Consider the following 13,667-nt stretch of genomic DNA (forward strand, 5'->3'; position numbering starts at 1 on the left):
TTCCAACCGCCACAAAAGACCGTCAACTCTCGGCCTACTGATCTAATGCGTAAACATTATGTGAAGAGCACTGGCCAGACGGGATTTAAACTTTGAAGATCCAAGTTTGGTTTGAAGACGAAAAACATACCAAGCACAATGTTCTCTCACCATTCATGATTTCTAACACGCATTCACAGCGTTCGCCGTGGTCAGAGCAGAAATGAAAGCTGCTGCTCTCCGTATGTTTTTCCGGCGTCTCCAGGCGTGTTTATTTCGCGAGCTTATTTCATCCATTAGATCGAATGGACCATAGATTTACCCTCCCATAGACCCTCCCCTTGAAGAAATCAGGACAGAAGTGGTTGAAAGTGGACAAAAGACACGGATTAAAACACCAGGTGTAAACGGGTATGTGTCTCCCTCGTCTACTTGTGATCCGATCGACCAAAACTGATGTAAAAAGGGCGTTAGATATACCGATCATGCACAGCTCAATAACTGTTACACGGAGGATTCGAGTACCATTTGATGGTGTATTTGAGGTTGGGTTGGCTGACGGTGCTGTCATCCAGGAAGATCGTCGAACAGGAGCTGTACTTGCGTCTCATTGGACCAGACGGATGTTGCTGAAAGACAAGGACACAAAGAGTGCAAACTAAAACATCAGTTATTCTCAAACGCACACACTTTCAGCAAACAGGCTGCAAAATAGGCCACCTGCAGCCCCAAAGAAGCCATTATCATCTCATGTATACCCGAGTGATTCTCACTTAATGTGTGCATTAGTGTGGGTGAGAATCCCAATCCAGTACAACGCAAACATAGTAATGTATTATGCAACTTACTAGAAAATGTTTAGCAAGATATCAAACTGATAAGCAACATTAATAATGCAAATAAATCATTAAAATTTCAAAACACACATTATCTAGGAAAATTAATAGAGCAATGAGCAAATATTTACCTTTGACTCCGCAATGTGTGTTAACTTGCAAAGCAAGTAAAAGACATTAAAATAGGAACAAAGCATAAGCTAGTCATAGCAAATTTAGTGTGAAGAGCATGCGGTAATGAAATGAATATAATCAAGCCATGCATATTAAATCATTTATACAGAATTAAAGCATTGAACGGCAAAGAATTGCAGTTACTGATGCAACACAAGCCCAGAGACTCATGCAATATTGGTTTGTGCATTCTCATGTGGTGGTTGACTGTTGGATTCGATTAGTTAATTATGTGAGTGTTGTGACACTTGAGGGAAATATCTTCATTGCAGACACAAGCATTATGAGAATCGCACTACCAGAAGACACATAACCACTGATGTCATCGCAGCTGCTGCTGCTACTTACATGGTTGACGTACAGACTTTTCCGTTTTTCCCGAACTGTAAAGAGAAACGCATAATTACCAACACTAACACAACAGTCGATACAGTTAACAAAAGTAAGAGGAAAAGACAAGGGCCACAATTACTGTGATGTCAGTAACATTAGAAGTGAAGCATGTAACAATCTGAGGTCTTGGTCTGTATTTCATTATCAACAGTTAGGGGGGGGGGGGGGGGGGGGGGGGGGGGGGGGGGGGGGGGGGCAGAGAAATGAAAAAGAAATGTGTTGTAATTCAACTTCTCAAAAAAAAAGCTTCTTATTTTTGAGTATCAGCATGAAGTCTGGTCCACTTTGGAGCTTATTCTAGCCAAGAACTGCCAAATTAAGATTTGGAAAATTACTGCCGAATGTAGTACGTCCAGATTGCATTAATACTATACAGAAAATACTTTTTTAGCAGTCGTGAAGTAATTACTTATTCAAAATAAGTACCAACTCAAGAGTAAGTACTATCTTTTGTTGTTTTTGACGACAACATTAATGACAGCTGATGTCACATTTGGCTGATGTCACTTTTAGAGCTAGTGCACGGATCCATTACGCTTTCATTATACTGTCTGTCACACTGTCTCTCACTGTCACATGCAAGTATACTAACCATAACCGGAATTGACACAATTTTGCATGCTTTTTTTTTCCGTTAAGGCGATATAATCCGCGAAAAAGAACTTTTGTTACTCGCGAGCTGTTTGTGAGGCGGCTTTACTGTATGTGTGCATGCAGAGATAACCATCTCTCAGAGAGTACACAAATTCTAAAAAAATTAAATGATAATTGCGACTTTTTATCTCACAATTGCGAGTTTACATCTCGCAATTCTGACTTTATTTCTCAGAATTGCGAGAGACAAAGTCAGAATTGCGTGAAATAAAGTCGCAATTGCGTGTTATAAAGTCAGAATTGCGAGATGTAAAGTCAGAATTACGTGAAATAAAGTCACAATTGCGTGTTATAAAGTCAGAATTGCGAGATATAAAGTCGCAATTGCGTGTTATAAAGTCAGAATTCTGAAATTCTGACATATTTTCTCAGAATTGTGAGATATAAACTCACAATTGTGAGACATAAAGTCCAATTCTAAGGCGGAAAAAAAGACCCCTTTTTTTTACCTCAGAATAGTTTATCTCACAATTCTGACTTTATAACACGCAATTACGACTTTATATCATGCAATTCTGACTTTATATCTCCCAATTGCGTATTATAAAGTCAGAATTGCGTGATATAAAGTCGCAATTGCGAGAAAAAAAGTCAGAATTCTGACTTTATAAGACGCAATTGCGACTTTATTTCACGCAATTCTGACTTTATAAGACGCAATTGCGACTTTATTTCACGCAATTCTGACTTTATAACACGCAATTGCGACTTTATTTCACGCAATTCTGACTTTATATCTCAAAATTCTGAAAAATAAAGTCAGAATTGCGAGATGTAAACTCGCAATTGTGAGATAAAAAGTCGCAATTATCTCTTAAAATGTTTTATTCTGTGGCGGAAACAAGCTTCCATAGATATGACTTAAAAAGACGTGAAAATGATAAACTTTAGTTACGATGCACTGCTGGTCTGATTGTGCAAGTGACAATTCCGTCATTTCCCGACTCCTAAACGCATGAGTGCGCCTTGACGCTTGCCTTGTGCAACCCATTTTGAGAGACGCATGCGTCATATGTCACCGCGTCGCTATATCATTGATATCGCGATATGACACTTTTTGATCATGTAAAAATTGATTCTGGTGTTATCGTGGACGGTATGATATGGCAGACCCCTAGTGAACAGACACATGCGTGCTAGAAAGTATCATCATTGTACAGTGTCTGTGCTATTTCTTTCCAGAAGTCATGAGCAATAAAAAATGTCTTTGTACTCATTTAAATTAGAGTCGTGCATCTCTTAAACCCTTCATATGAGCGCATTCTTTTTCGACTCTGAAACAATTGGTGGGTTCAGTGTTGCCACCTTGTGGACAAACTAATTAGTGTAAAAAAATGTAAGGCACATACGCGAGCTGAGCATACGCATGGTTAGAAACATCTGGCTGTGTGTGTACAGTATGTACTATTTTTATAATGACATTTACATCACATAGAGGGAAAGAAACCAACTGACCGTAAAGTAACCAGTGTATTTTGTCTTTGTGCCATTTAGGAATGAGAAAATCTACTGATAACATCACAAAAGCGCATTAAAATGATCATGCAGCAGTTGCACAAACCTATTAAACAGTGCTGTGATATTTGTTAAGGAGGTTTAGACCTTCCAAATATTGTTTGCTCACAATCAAAGCTTCATAAACCTCTCTATTTATTTGCCGTTGTTGGTTTTTGTTGAATGAAGTTTAGTGTAGACATACGTACTACTATGTAAACCTACTCTGACATTCATACAAAGGTTCTTTAAAACACAAAAGTGTTGTTTAGAAATCGTTACGGTATTAACGTTAGCACACAAACTTGTGCTCACATATTTACAGACCAATGTCTGCCTTGATGAAGGTATGATGATGCCCAGAGGTTAACCAATCATGACAGAGATCATTTACATATAAAAGGCCAGGACACACCAAGACGACGGTCAGAAAATGTCAGGCTTTTTGCGGCATGTTTTGATTTTTGGCCGCTTGAGCATGTTGAATTTGCGACTGAGCCCGTCAATGAGAGAGATCACTATGATTGGCTGTACAGATTAGCCAACCAGAGTACAAGAAGAAAAGCGGAAGGAGTGATTAGCGAGACTGGTGTGAAAATGGTACGCACTGCTTGTCCTAGCTTTTTCGGTTTCCTTTTTTGAATGACGAATACAGACTACTGCCACCTGCTGGTATGGAAAGTTATTTCTTCTCACACAGACGCAGAATGTACATGCTAGTTGGTCATTGGCTGTAGTCTTAGCTGTGTGTTCAAGCTCAACTTTTTGGCCCAGACATGAGGTGATACTAGGGTAGGGTATCGGTTTAATTTGAACAATTCTGATTCTGATAGATTCTTTATTTCGATTCCAATCTGGTAAAAAAAAAAAGCGCTTGAATATCCATTCACCTTTATTATAAGTCTTATTGCAAAACATTTCATTGTAGCTGAATAACATCTACAACATCTATAAAACAATTTTGCCTATGGTTTAAAAAATACCATAGCGAAAACAACTAGCCTAACAAACACTCAGTAATTAAAAAAGAAACAAATTAGTCTTCTGTCACTTTAAGAGCTGCATGGATCCAATACACTGTTATGCGTTTATTTTGTCAACTGTTTACGTTCACTTAAGACATAACCAACTGTGTTTACGAGAATATTTTGACATTTTTTGTGTGCATTTGCCCATTCAAGTGCAAAAAGACGCGGAAGAGAACTCTGTTCAGTATCGCGCAGTATTCAGTATGAGAGGCGGCTTTCTGTGCGCATGTTCTGGATGTGTGCGAATCACAGAAAACAAGTCTTCTTGTGCTTGAATGGTTTAAAATCATATTAAAATGGACAGAAAGGAATCAATAAGAGGAAATCTAAATTTTTATTTTATAACAAGTATCCGATTCCCGAATTTAAGTATCCGATTCCAGAACTGGCCAATCCTAGGTGACCCCACATTCACCACAATCGCTGCTAGTTCTTTGATGTCGGTTTGGTGTGTCTGGTACAGTAGTTTGTTTAACTGCTTAAATGCAACAACGAAAGACATCTTTACCATAAGATAACTGTCCTTTAGCAACCAGATGATTCGCTTTAAGATAATTTGACATCGTGAAATCATGATTTCATTTTCAGCGACCTCTATTATATCTGTAGGCGGGGACAGTTATTTTGACTGACAGGCGATATGTTAAAACCTGACTCATATGTTTTTGAGAGACTGCAGGTGAAAATGAAGAGCCGGTTTTTGACGCAATGTGGGATGGACTCACTTTTGAAATCCCTAGAGTCTGACACCCCTCACGTACACAAACACAAATAACAAAACCAATGTATGACTAATGACTATCCTCAGATTGGCAGTTTGACAATATGTGCATCTGTATAATGACTATGTATCTAAACTACAGCACTAAAGGCCTACAGATGACAGCATAGCATACACAAATCTACACAAACAGCAGCGCAGCCAGACACACAGGACAGAATTAACAACACGGTCAACATGCATAACCTCTTAATGGCACTAAATTGAGTGTAAATGAATGTGTTTAATGCTGCTGTGAGTTTTAAAAAAATACATTAAAGGGGTGGTATAATGTCCTTTTCACAAGATGTAAAAAGTCTTTGATGTCCCCAGAGTGTGTATGTGAAGTGTTAGCTCAAAATACCCCACAGATATTTGTATATAGCATGTTCAAGTTGTCACTTTTTGAGGGCGAGCAAAAACACACCGTTTTGTGTCTGTTCCTTTAAATGCAAATGAGCTGCTGCTCCCGGCACAGAGGGCGGAGCTTCAACAGCTTGTGTCATTTTACCTCACACAGACATGCACTGAAAATTTCAAAAACCTTAGTCAGATGATGGAGAGACTCAAGAAGAAGTGACAACATGTAGAATGCAACAGGACGTTTCTGAATGGTTAGTTGATGAATTTAAGTAGCTGATGTGTAGTTATCTTCTAGTCATTGATTAGCATATTCTGTCTTGATAATCTATAAATTGTGCTCTGGGGGCGGGGTTTATGTAAATTCTAGGGTTGGCGATGTCACTAACCCGGGAGGAATGTGGTGTAGTCCCTACCAGCCGTTTGTTGTAGTCCTTCAAAAGCTATTTCTTTAAAAGCGAATATCTCCCTTTGCTTTGAACTTTGAGCGTTGTAACTTTGCAGATGTTGTTTATGCTCAAACAGCAACATTACACACTAACTAAAGTTAGAAAAGTGAATTCATAATCAACCACCCCTTTAATCTGAAAAGCTGTTGCCCCATTAAGCAGCTTCAATGTAATTAGCTACTTTTTGTTAGCTTGTAGTGTAGCTAACTACAAAGGGTATAGCTTCACTGCGGTTAAACTGAGTAGCTTGTTGCTTATGAAAAGTAGCTTCCTGAACAAAAAAAGCAGCTTACAGCATAAAATCAAACTACAGGCATTCTGAATCTATAAAGCTTCAGCACAACACAGCAGCAGACTAACAAACACGCTGAGATCAAACGTACCTTTCTTGTTGGGTAAAATAACTGAAAAACAAGAAGGTTTCTAAATTAAATCTGAGCATGGATAACAAGGCTGACATTTACTTGTCCCCGACTTCACAGTTCATACGCCACTAATTGTGTTTTGTCACTGGAACCATGAGGCGTCTGATAGACCAGAGTCACAAAACATCTCGCTAACAATTCCCTGAGAAACAAGGAGAATATCATAACATTAGCCTGGGTGGAAATATCACCCACTGGAAAGAGCTGACAGTTAATAATCATCACCCAGGGGCATCGTGTTAAATCAAACTCTTATTGAAAGTTTTCTCTGAGGAGGGAATGTTTGGTCTGACTAAGTTAGGGCCATCTGTGCGCTTCGCTTGGATCCGACTGAAGCAATCCTGACCGTGGTTTCGTTTTAATTAACGTTCCCTTCCAGCATCCAGTCTTAAGGGGAGACTGTCCCACTCATCATGTCTCTCTCACCGTCTGTTTGAGACTTGCTGAGAAAGATGGTGCTGGCGCGCGGGTGGTCCGAAGGATTGTACTCCATGTTGAGCTCTGAGGAGAGAAAAAGAGAAAGACTTGAGTTACTATTTGAGGATTATTAGAATAAGCAAAATCGGGAAACACTTCGTCAGGCAAGCCACGGTATTTATACATATACACACAGCCTTGAAAAATGGCAACATATAAAATAATTCGATGTAGCAAAATACTGACTGTTCAGAACAGTATTTATTCATATTTTGAGTTAGATTTTATTGTTTTCATGTTTTAGTTGTGCTATATTTCTGTAAATATGTTTCATTTACTTTAAATTCATTTCAATTTTAAGTCATTTTAGTACTTCAACTTGTTTTATTTCACTTTCCGTTGTAATATTTATGTTATACTTATACAGCTTTTTTTTTCAATTAACCAATTGATTTTTAATAGTTTTATTTAATAACAATAACAACACTAGCATACTCTGCTAGTAAACGGCATATTTTGGCAATTGACAAAAATACTGCATGCTGCAAAGATAGTAGCAATGTACAGTAATATGTATGATTTTACTCTGCTATGCCATTGTACCAACACTAGGGGGCAGATTTATGATCATGGGAACCGTGGACCATTTGTGCACTATTTCTGAATGAGGGACTAAAACCCTTAATCACTTGTATTTCATTTTACAGTACATATACTGCAATATACATACTATATTTATTCTTATATTTATATTAAAATGTATATTAATGTTTATAACATTGTTTTGTTGCCTGCCATCAATTCTAGTCCTCATCAATACACAGACTTTAATTTACATTTTATATTAATACTATTTTTTTTTTAATTATTTAATTTATTTAAGAATTTATTTTCAATTTTTAATTTAAGAAACTTCCTTTCTGCACAGATTCCTTCCGACTTTCAGACGGATGTGCGCACACACACACACATACACACACACATGATGTCATCAGAGGAAACTGGCGTTGTGTGGCACACCCCGACCAGGAAACAAGGAACCCAGAGTTCATATAGCCTCTAAAACCACAACAGCCAATACTAAAGACATCATCATCATCACTTACTGCAGCGTTTTAGATTTGCGAAACTGAACATAATCGTGACAGTGAAATAACCGCTTTAGAGACAGCCACGTGAGCAGGCAGCTATATTGTGTTTTAAGTCTTTTGAAGCCGTGTCTTTTTTATGCGGAAGAGCCACTTGAATCTCAAATGAGCCTCGACTGCGAGACGTATGAAGCGCTGTGAGGTGCAGAGGAAAGGCTGATTAATAAAAGATGGAGCTGTGTGGGAGAGAAAGGTGGATACGGATGAAAAAGTGGAGGGGAGACCAGAGAACTGTGAATGTGCTACCGGTCTCAGAGAGGTTTATGGGCAGCTGGATACATACACTGTAATATTAATGTGTTTTATTGAAGAAGAAAAAAAAGTGCATACTCATGGCAGAACATGTGGCAACCACAGTTTTCAATGGGATTGAGTCATTTCCTCTTTTCCTGAGACCCACCCTCAGTATATTGTGAAGAGGAGGAGGTCTGAACACCCCATGACTTCCTCACACTCGGGAAACAGCTTCTAACACACACACTTACCAAGCACACTAGAGCATGTACAAATCCGTAGCTTTCAAGCATGTGCAAAAATACATGTTAGGGCCCTATGAAATCGGCTTTATTTTATAATTTTCCAATTTCAATTATTTTTTATTTTTTTTCTGGATTCATTTTTTAATAGTTGAATTAAATATAAATAATAAACAAAATCATAAAACTTTAACAGTTTAATAATATATAAAATTTTTAACAGTAATTGGAAATGGGACTAGGCTTAAGCCTTGTCTGTGAATCCGGGCATATATTTATTAGTTTAAATTACATCCAATGGCTTGGCGCTAAAAACACTGAAAATCAGCTTTAAATCTCAAAAAAGTTCATTTCAGTTTATCCTTTTCAATTACTCAAAATAGTGATTCAATGTAACAATGTTTCCAGAGGCCCAATGTGGTATTTTACATTCTATAAATGTTTTAGCAAAGGAAAGATATGAGCCAATAGCTCATAATTATTCTTAATCAATACTGTAAAATATTGAATTAGGTCAATGAATGTTTCTGTCCTGAATTGCGGCTGTAGCCCAGTTAACAGCACCAGCTGTGGCCTGTCTCGGGCACGGCTCATTGGACAGCACAGGCTGGCATGAAGCCCTAGAGTCTGCCTGGCATCAGTGCCCACTGCTGTCAACATTCCCCCTGCAGTCACTGACAAATGTGCATGTTCACACTCAAGAAGAGCAAAGCCACATGAAGAGGACATCCAGGACTGGAATAGATGGACGGCCAGTGGCCACTCACTTGCGTATGACAGTTTTATTCCAAAATGGCCGTATCATTTTTAATCATTCTTCTGTTCTACTAAGATGATTTGCAGAATCAAGCAGTTACTTTGGTTTTTTCAACTACCACTTTGAGTTTCAGCAAGAACCAATGAGGTTCATTCTCGTGTTACGCATCACGTTTGAGCTTCAGCAAGAACCAATGAGGTTCATTTTCGTGTTACGCATCACGTTTGAGCTTCAGAAAGAACCAATGAGGTTCATTCTCTTGTTACGCATCACGTTTGAGCTTCAGCCAGAACCAATGAGGTTCATTCTCGTGTTACGCATCACGTTTGAGCTTCAGCAAGAACCAATGAGGTTCATTCTCGTGTTACGCATCACGTTTGAGCTTCAGCAAGAACCAATGAGGTTCATTCTCGTGTTACGCATCACGTTTGAGCTTCAGCAAGAACCAATGAGGTTCATTCTCGTGTTACGCATCACGTTTGAGCTTCAGCAAGAACCAATGAGGTTCATTCTCGTGTTACGCAGCATGTTTGAGCTTCAGCAAGAGGTTTGTTCTCGCGCATCAAGCAGGTTCGGTTGAGCTTCGGTTTATGTTCGCTGATCAATGTTTATATGTGAATAAAAGCCTAAATTCAATCTGTTCATTAACTTTATTAACTTTTTGAAGCGTCAAAGTGGTAGTTGCGTAGCTGTCAATGGAGGGACAGAAAGCTCTCAGATTTCATTAAAAAGATCTTTATTTGTGTTCCGAAGACCTTTCAGGTTTGGAACAACATTAGGATGGGTAATTAATGACAGGTGAACTAACCCTTTAATAGATGTAATTTGGAAGTTAGAAATGCTCTTTTTCTCCTCCATGCAAGAGGCCACAAAAACATCTCATGCTTTACGCCTGCTGTCAGCTCTCAATCTCATCAGCCTTGCCAAGTTCATTCCTGTCACCCAGACGGGTCTGCAAATCCCTGGACGGGAGGAACTGGGGTTTCATGACTGATGTGAAGCTCAAAAGATGAGAAGTAATGTTCTGAATTAACTCAGCACCTTTGCAGAGCATGTAGAAGCCAAATCTGTTCAGCTCAGTGTGAGCAATAGCGCTGTGAGGGGGATTTCACCGGTTCATGCCCATCATACAGCAAAAAAACTAATTCATCCACTTTAATAGAAACTGAATGATAAAATAATGATTGTTTGATACAACCCATTTAAAAATGTTTTTGGTCAATGCCTGATTACATTCTGGAAGATTCATTTCAAAGGTTATTGATTCAGTATTCTCCAAAATCATGCAAACAAAGACTCAATGCCTCATAATGATAGCCTGGTCCTACCAGACTCTCTTACATTTCATTTGTACAGAGAGTCTGGCCTCTCTCCATTGACAAGCGTCAATTTCCTTGAAGGCGGATACTCTGTTGAAGTTTAAAACTATTGGATCTGCCCAGAGCCACTCTGGATCTGCCATAACCAATCGCTAGCGTTCGCCTTATCCAACTCATTCACCACTAAAGGAGCGAGCTGGAAAATCAAACTTTTCCCGAACCCTGTGGGGAGGAGGGCCACAACATCATGGCCTCCAACAAAACTCAGCAAAGATTGTTCTTGCTCCGGCTTTAACTTCTGGATAATTGGCAGCGTTGCCACAACGGACCGAATCTTTCTCCGCCACCATTACTGAACTACAACTCAAACTAGCGTACAACCTCAACGCCATCATTCTCGGCCACTCCCTCTGTTCGCTGATAAGGTAAACAGGTAAAAATTGGCCGGAGAAAACCCGCGAATATACCTCAAACCCAGACGACGTACTGAAGGAAAATGAAAATTGAGCGGAAGTACGTAGGAGGGCGGAGCCAGGATATCATAATGATTGAAATCTTTCCAAAATTGGTCTTGGACAGCAAAATCATAGCCGAAACAAGTGTGTACACGCTTAAAGGCTCATTCACAGCAAGAACGAGAACTATAACCATAAGTAAAAAAAAAAAAAAAGAGACAGACTCTAATTCTAAGAGAATAGCAACACCATACAATGATAACAGCATAGAGTAATAATACGATTAGAATCACTTTCAGAGCTATTTTCAGCTGATGAACAATAAAAACATTGATAGCCAATTGAAATCCACTTTAACTGGCCTGCTGCCGTTGCCTGTATATGGGCCTATATCCTCAGGGACTGATATCAGGATCTACTCCTGGTGCAGCACTGGGAAGGAAATCCATGCAGATGTATGAATGACATGAAGTTAATCCAGATTTACTGTGCAGTGCATTACAACACAATGAAAGAAAGGATCAGCTCTACAAATCCCATCTGATCTGTACAAGTCGACTGACTGCCTTTTCTCTCGCTCATTTTCACCAGGAGGGACATGAAATAATTTAAACAACCTTTTCCAAGAGCTGCAATCAAAAGTGTGCTACTTTTTTTCTGGCTGTTAAAATTATGATTTTTTTTTTTTGTTCCAATTGCTTTATGTTTCAGCTTTAAGAGTAGCGAGATGACAGTGTGCGGCTTCTTTTTTTAGGGCATTTACTTCTTTTTCCCAGGAAGGCAATAAACTCATACACGACTGGAACAGTGTTATTTCCAATAAAAAATGCTTTTAGTTGCTTTAGACAAAAAAAAAAAAAAAAAAAAAAAATTATATTATGCTTTTTTACATTCTCTTTAGAGTGTATTGTTGCTGTTTGATCATGAAAAAGTTCTGCAAACTTGCAAAGTTACAAAGCACAAAGTCCCTCCAGCGGGAGTTATTCTCTATATCAGTGTCAGTGTTTCTGAACTCCCTGAAACGCCTCCATTGTAGTCTTGAGTTTTCTTCCGAGAACGAACACGTCACAATATTCCTCATTTAAATAATTCCCGCCCAAGGCATTTGCACAAAAAAAAGGGACAAGGCCTGGTTGAGTTAGTTAGTAGTGTGTTGAAACTCGAAACTCGTGACATTTCCGGTTGACCAATCACAACACACTGGTCCATCCGACCAATCAGAGCACACTGTGTTTTTCAGAAGGAGGGGTTTCATAGAGACAGGAACTAAACAGAACGTTACTGACAGACTGGGAAGTGAGGAGCTACAACAATGTCAAATATGGAAAAAAAACTAAATCAAGACTATAAAAAAGGGCATAATGGGTCCTTTTTAAAAGCAATATACAATCAAAAGGCATTTAAAATGTGGATATACTTCCATAATCAATAAAACGACAAGAGAAAAATATAGTAATAAAAGATCAAGATGATGGGATAATAAATCCTTCAGTGTGTGTACAGCTGGTGTCAGAGGCGAGATTACAGGACAGTTTATGGCATCATGCCCACAGCACGCAAACACAAACACACACAAATACATACAAACACATATACACACACACTAAGCCCTCAGTGGAAAGTGCCACCTGGACGTCATACACAATTCCCAAACACTGACCCAGAGCCACATGACAAGAGCAAAAAAGTCCATTTGTCACATGAGCTACTCAAGGAAGTTTTGAAACATGTACTTCCTTTTTTCATGAAGACATAACTGCACTTTTTCATTGACGTCCCTCTCTTTCAGTGTCTTTAATGGATTTGGAGGGTTGCACCGTTTACACACAATTCTGAGACAATGTTTTCAGTCAATAGTTATGTTTCCACCCAAAGTTGTGAATTTAACTTCGGCGCAAAATACCATCCCGTGTGTTCAAGAGAACAAAATAATCACTTCCTGGGAAATTGGCGCAAAATATCTAATAAAAATGGAACTTGCTGCAATCAGGAAAGCAACTGTGGCTCATTTTTCCTTCACCACAAATTACTTTCGCAGTCGTCTGAGAAGCTTCTGGGAGGGAATTAAAACAAATAAAATTTTGATGACAGACTTTGGCTCAGGCATTTCAGAATGATCAAACCAACATTTGAGATTCTGTGCGATGCAATTAGTCCACTGGTTTGTCCAGATATCCAATCACATCCACTGCTCGGACAAAGTCGCGCAACTTATTTTCATTAAAACGTTGTTGTTGTTTTTTGCGCATCAAGGGATTTATTTGGTAAATGTGTTTTCATCATAGTTTATGCACGTTTTCTCATTGGATAAAAAAAAAAAAAGAGCTCAATTGAGCGCACACTTTTTTATGCACATTTTTTGAATTTATGCGAAATGTGCATAAAAGTGGGTGGAAATAGAGCTATAATTCAAATCATTTAAATGTACCAATCAACTTGTAAAAACAAGCAAAAACTGTTTAAAGTGGTGCACATACAAGGCACCAAGATAAACATAACAAATGGGGATCAAAATATATTATAATTTTAACTAATTATTGCCA

At 38.6% G+C, this 13,667-nt stretch overlaps 1 protein-coding gene across 3 annotated transcripts in view; it reads right to left on the reverse strand.

Moving 5' to 3' along the window:
- Positions 1-13,667, reverse strand: part of ccny (cyclin Y) — a 54,605-nt gene that overhangs the window by 14,173 nt on the left and 26,765 nt on the right. The window contains exons 2-5 of one of the 3 annotated variants that reach the window (XM_084398886.1): positions 6,979-7,053; positions 6,511-6,531; positions 1,338-1,372; positions 505-608 (exon numbers count right to left, since the gene is read on the reverse strand). In XM_084398886.1, the coding sequence (XP_084255012.1) occupies positions 505-608; positions 1,338-1,372; positions 6,511-6,531; positions 6,979-7,053 (235 nt within the window). Of the gene's footprint in view, positions 1-504; positions 609-946; positions 1,028-1,337; positions 1,373-6,510; positions 6,532-6,978; positions 7,054-13,667 lie in introns of those variants that run through there. The other 2 variants (XM_084398887.1, XM_084398888.1) reach the window with 2 other exon arrangements.

The sequence above is a fragment of the Rutilus rutilus genome, assembly GCF_951802725.1.
Source record: "Rutilus rutilus genome assembly, chromosome: 24".
NCBI lineage: Eukaryota > Metazoa > Chordata > Actinopteri > Cypriniformes > Leuciscidae > Rutilus > Rutilus rutilus.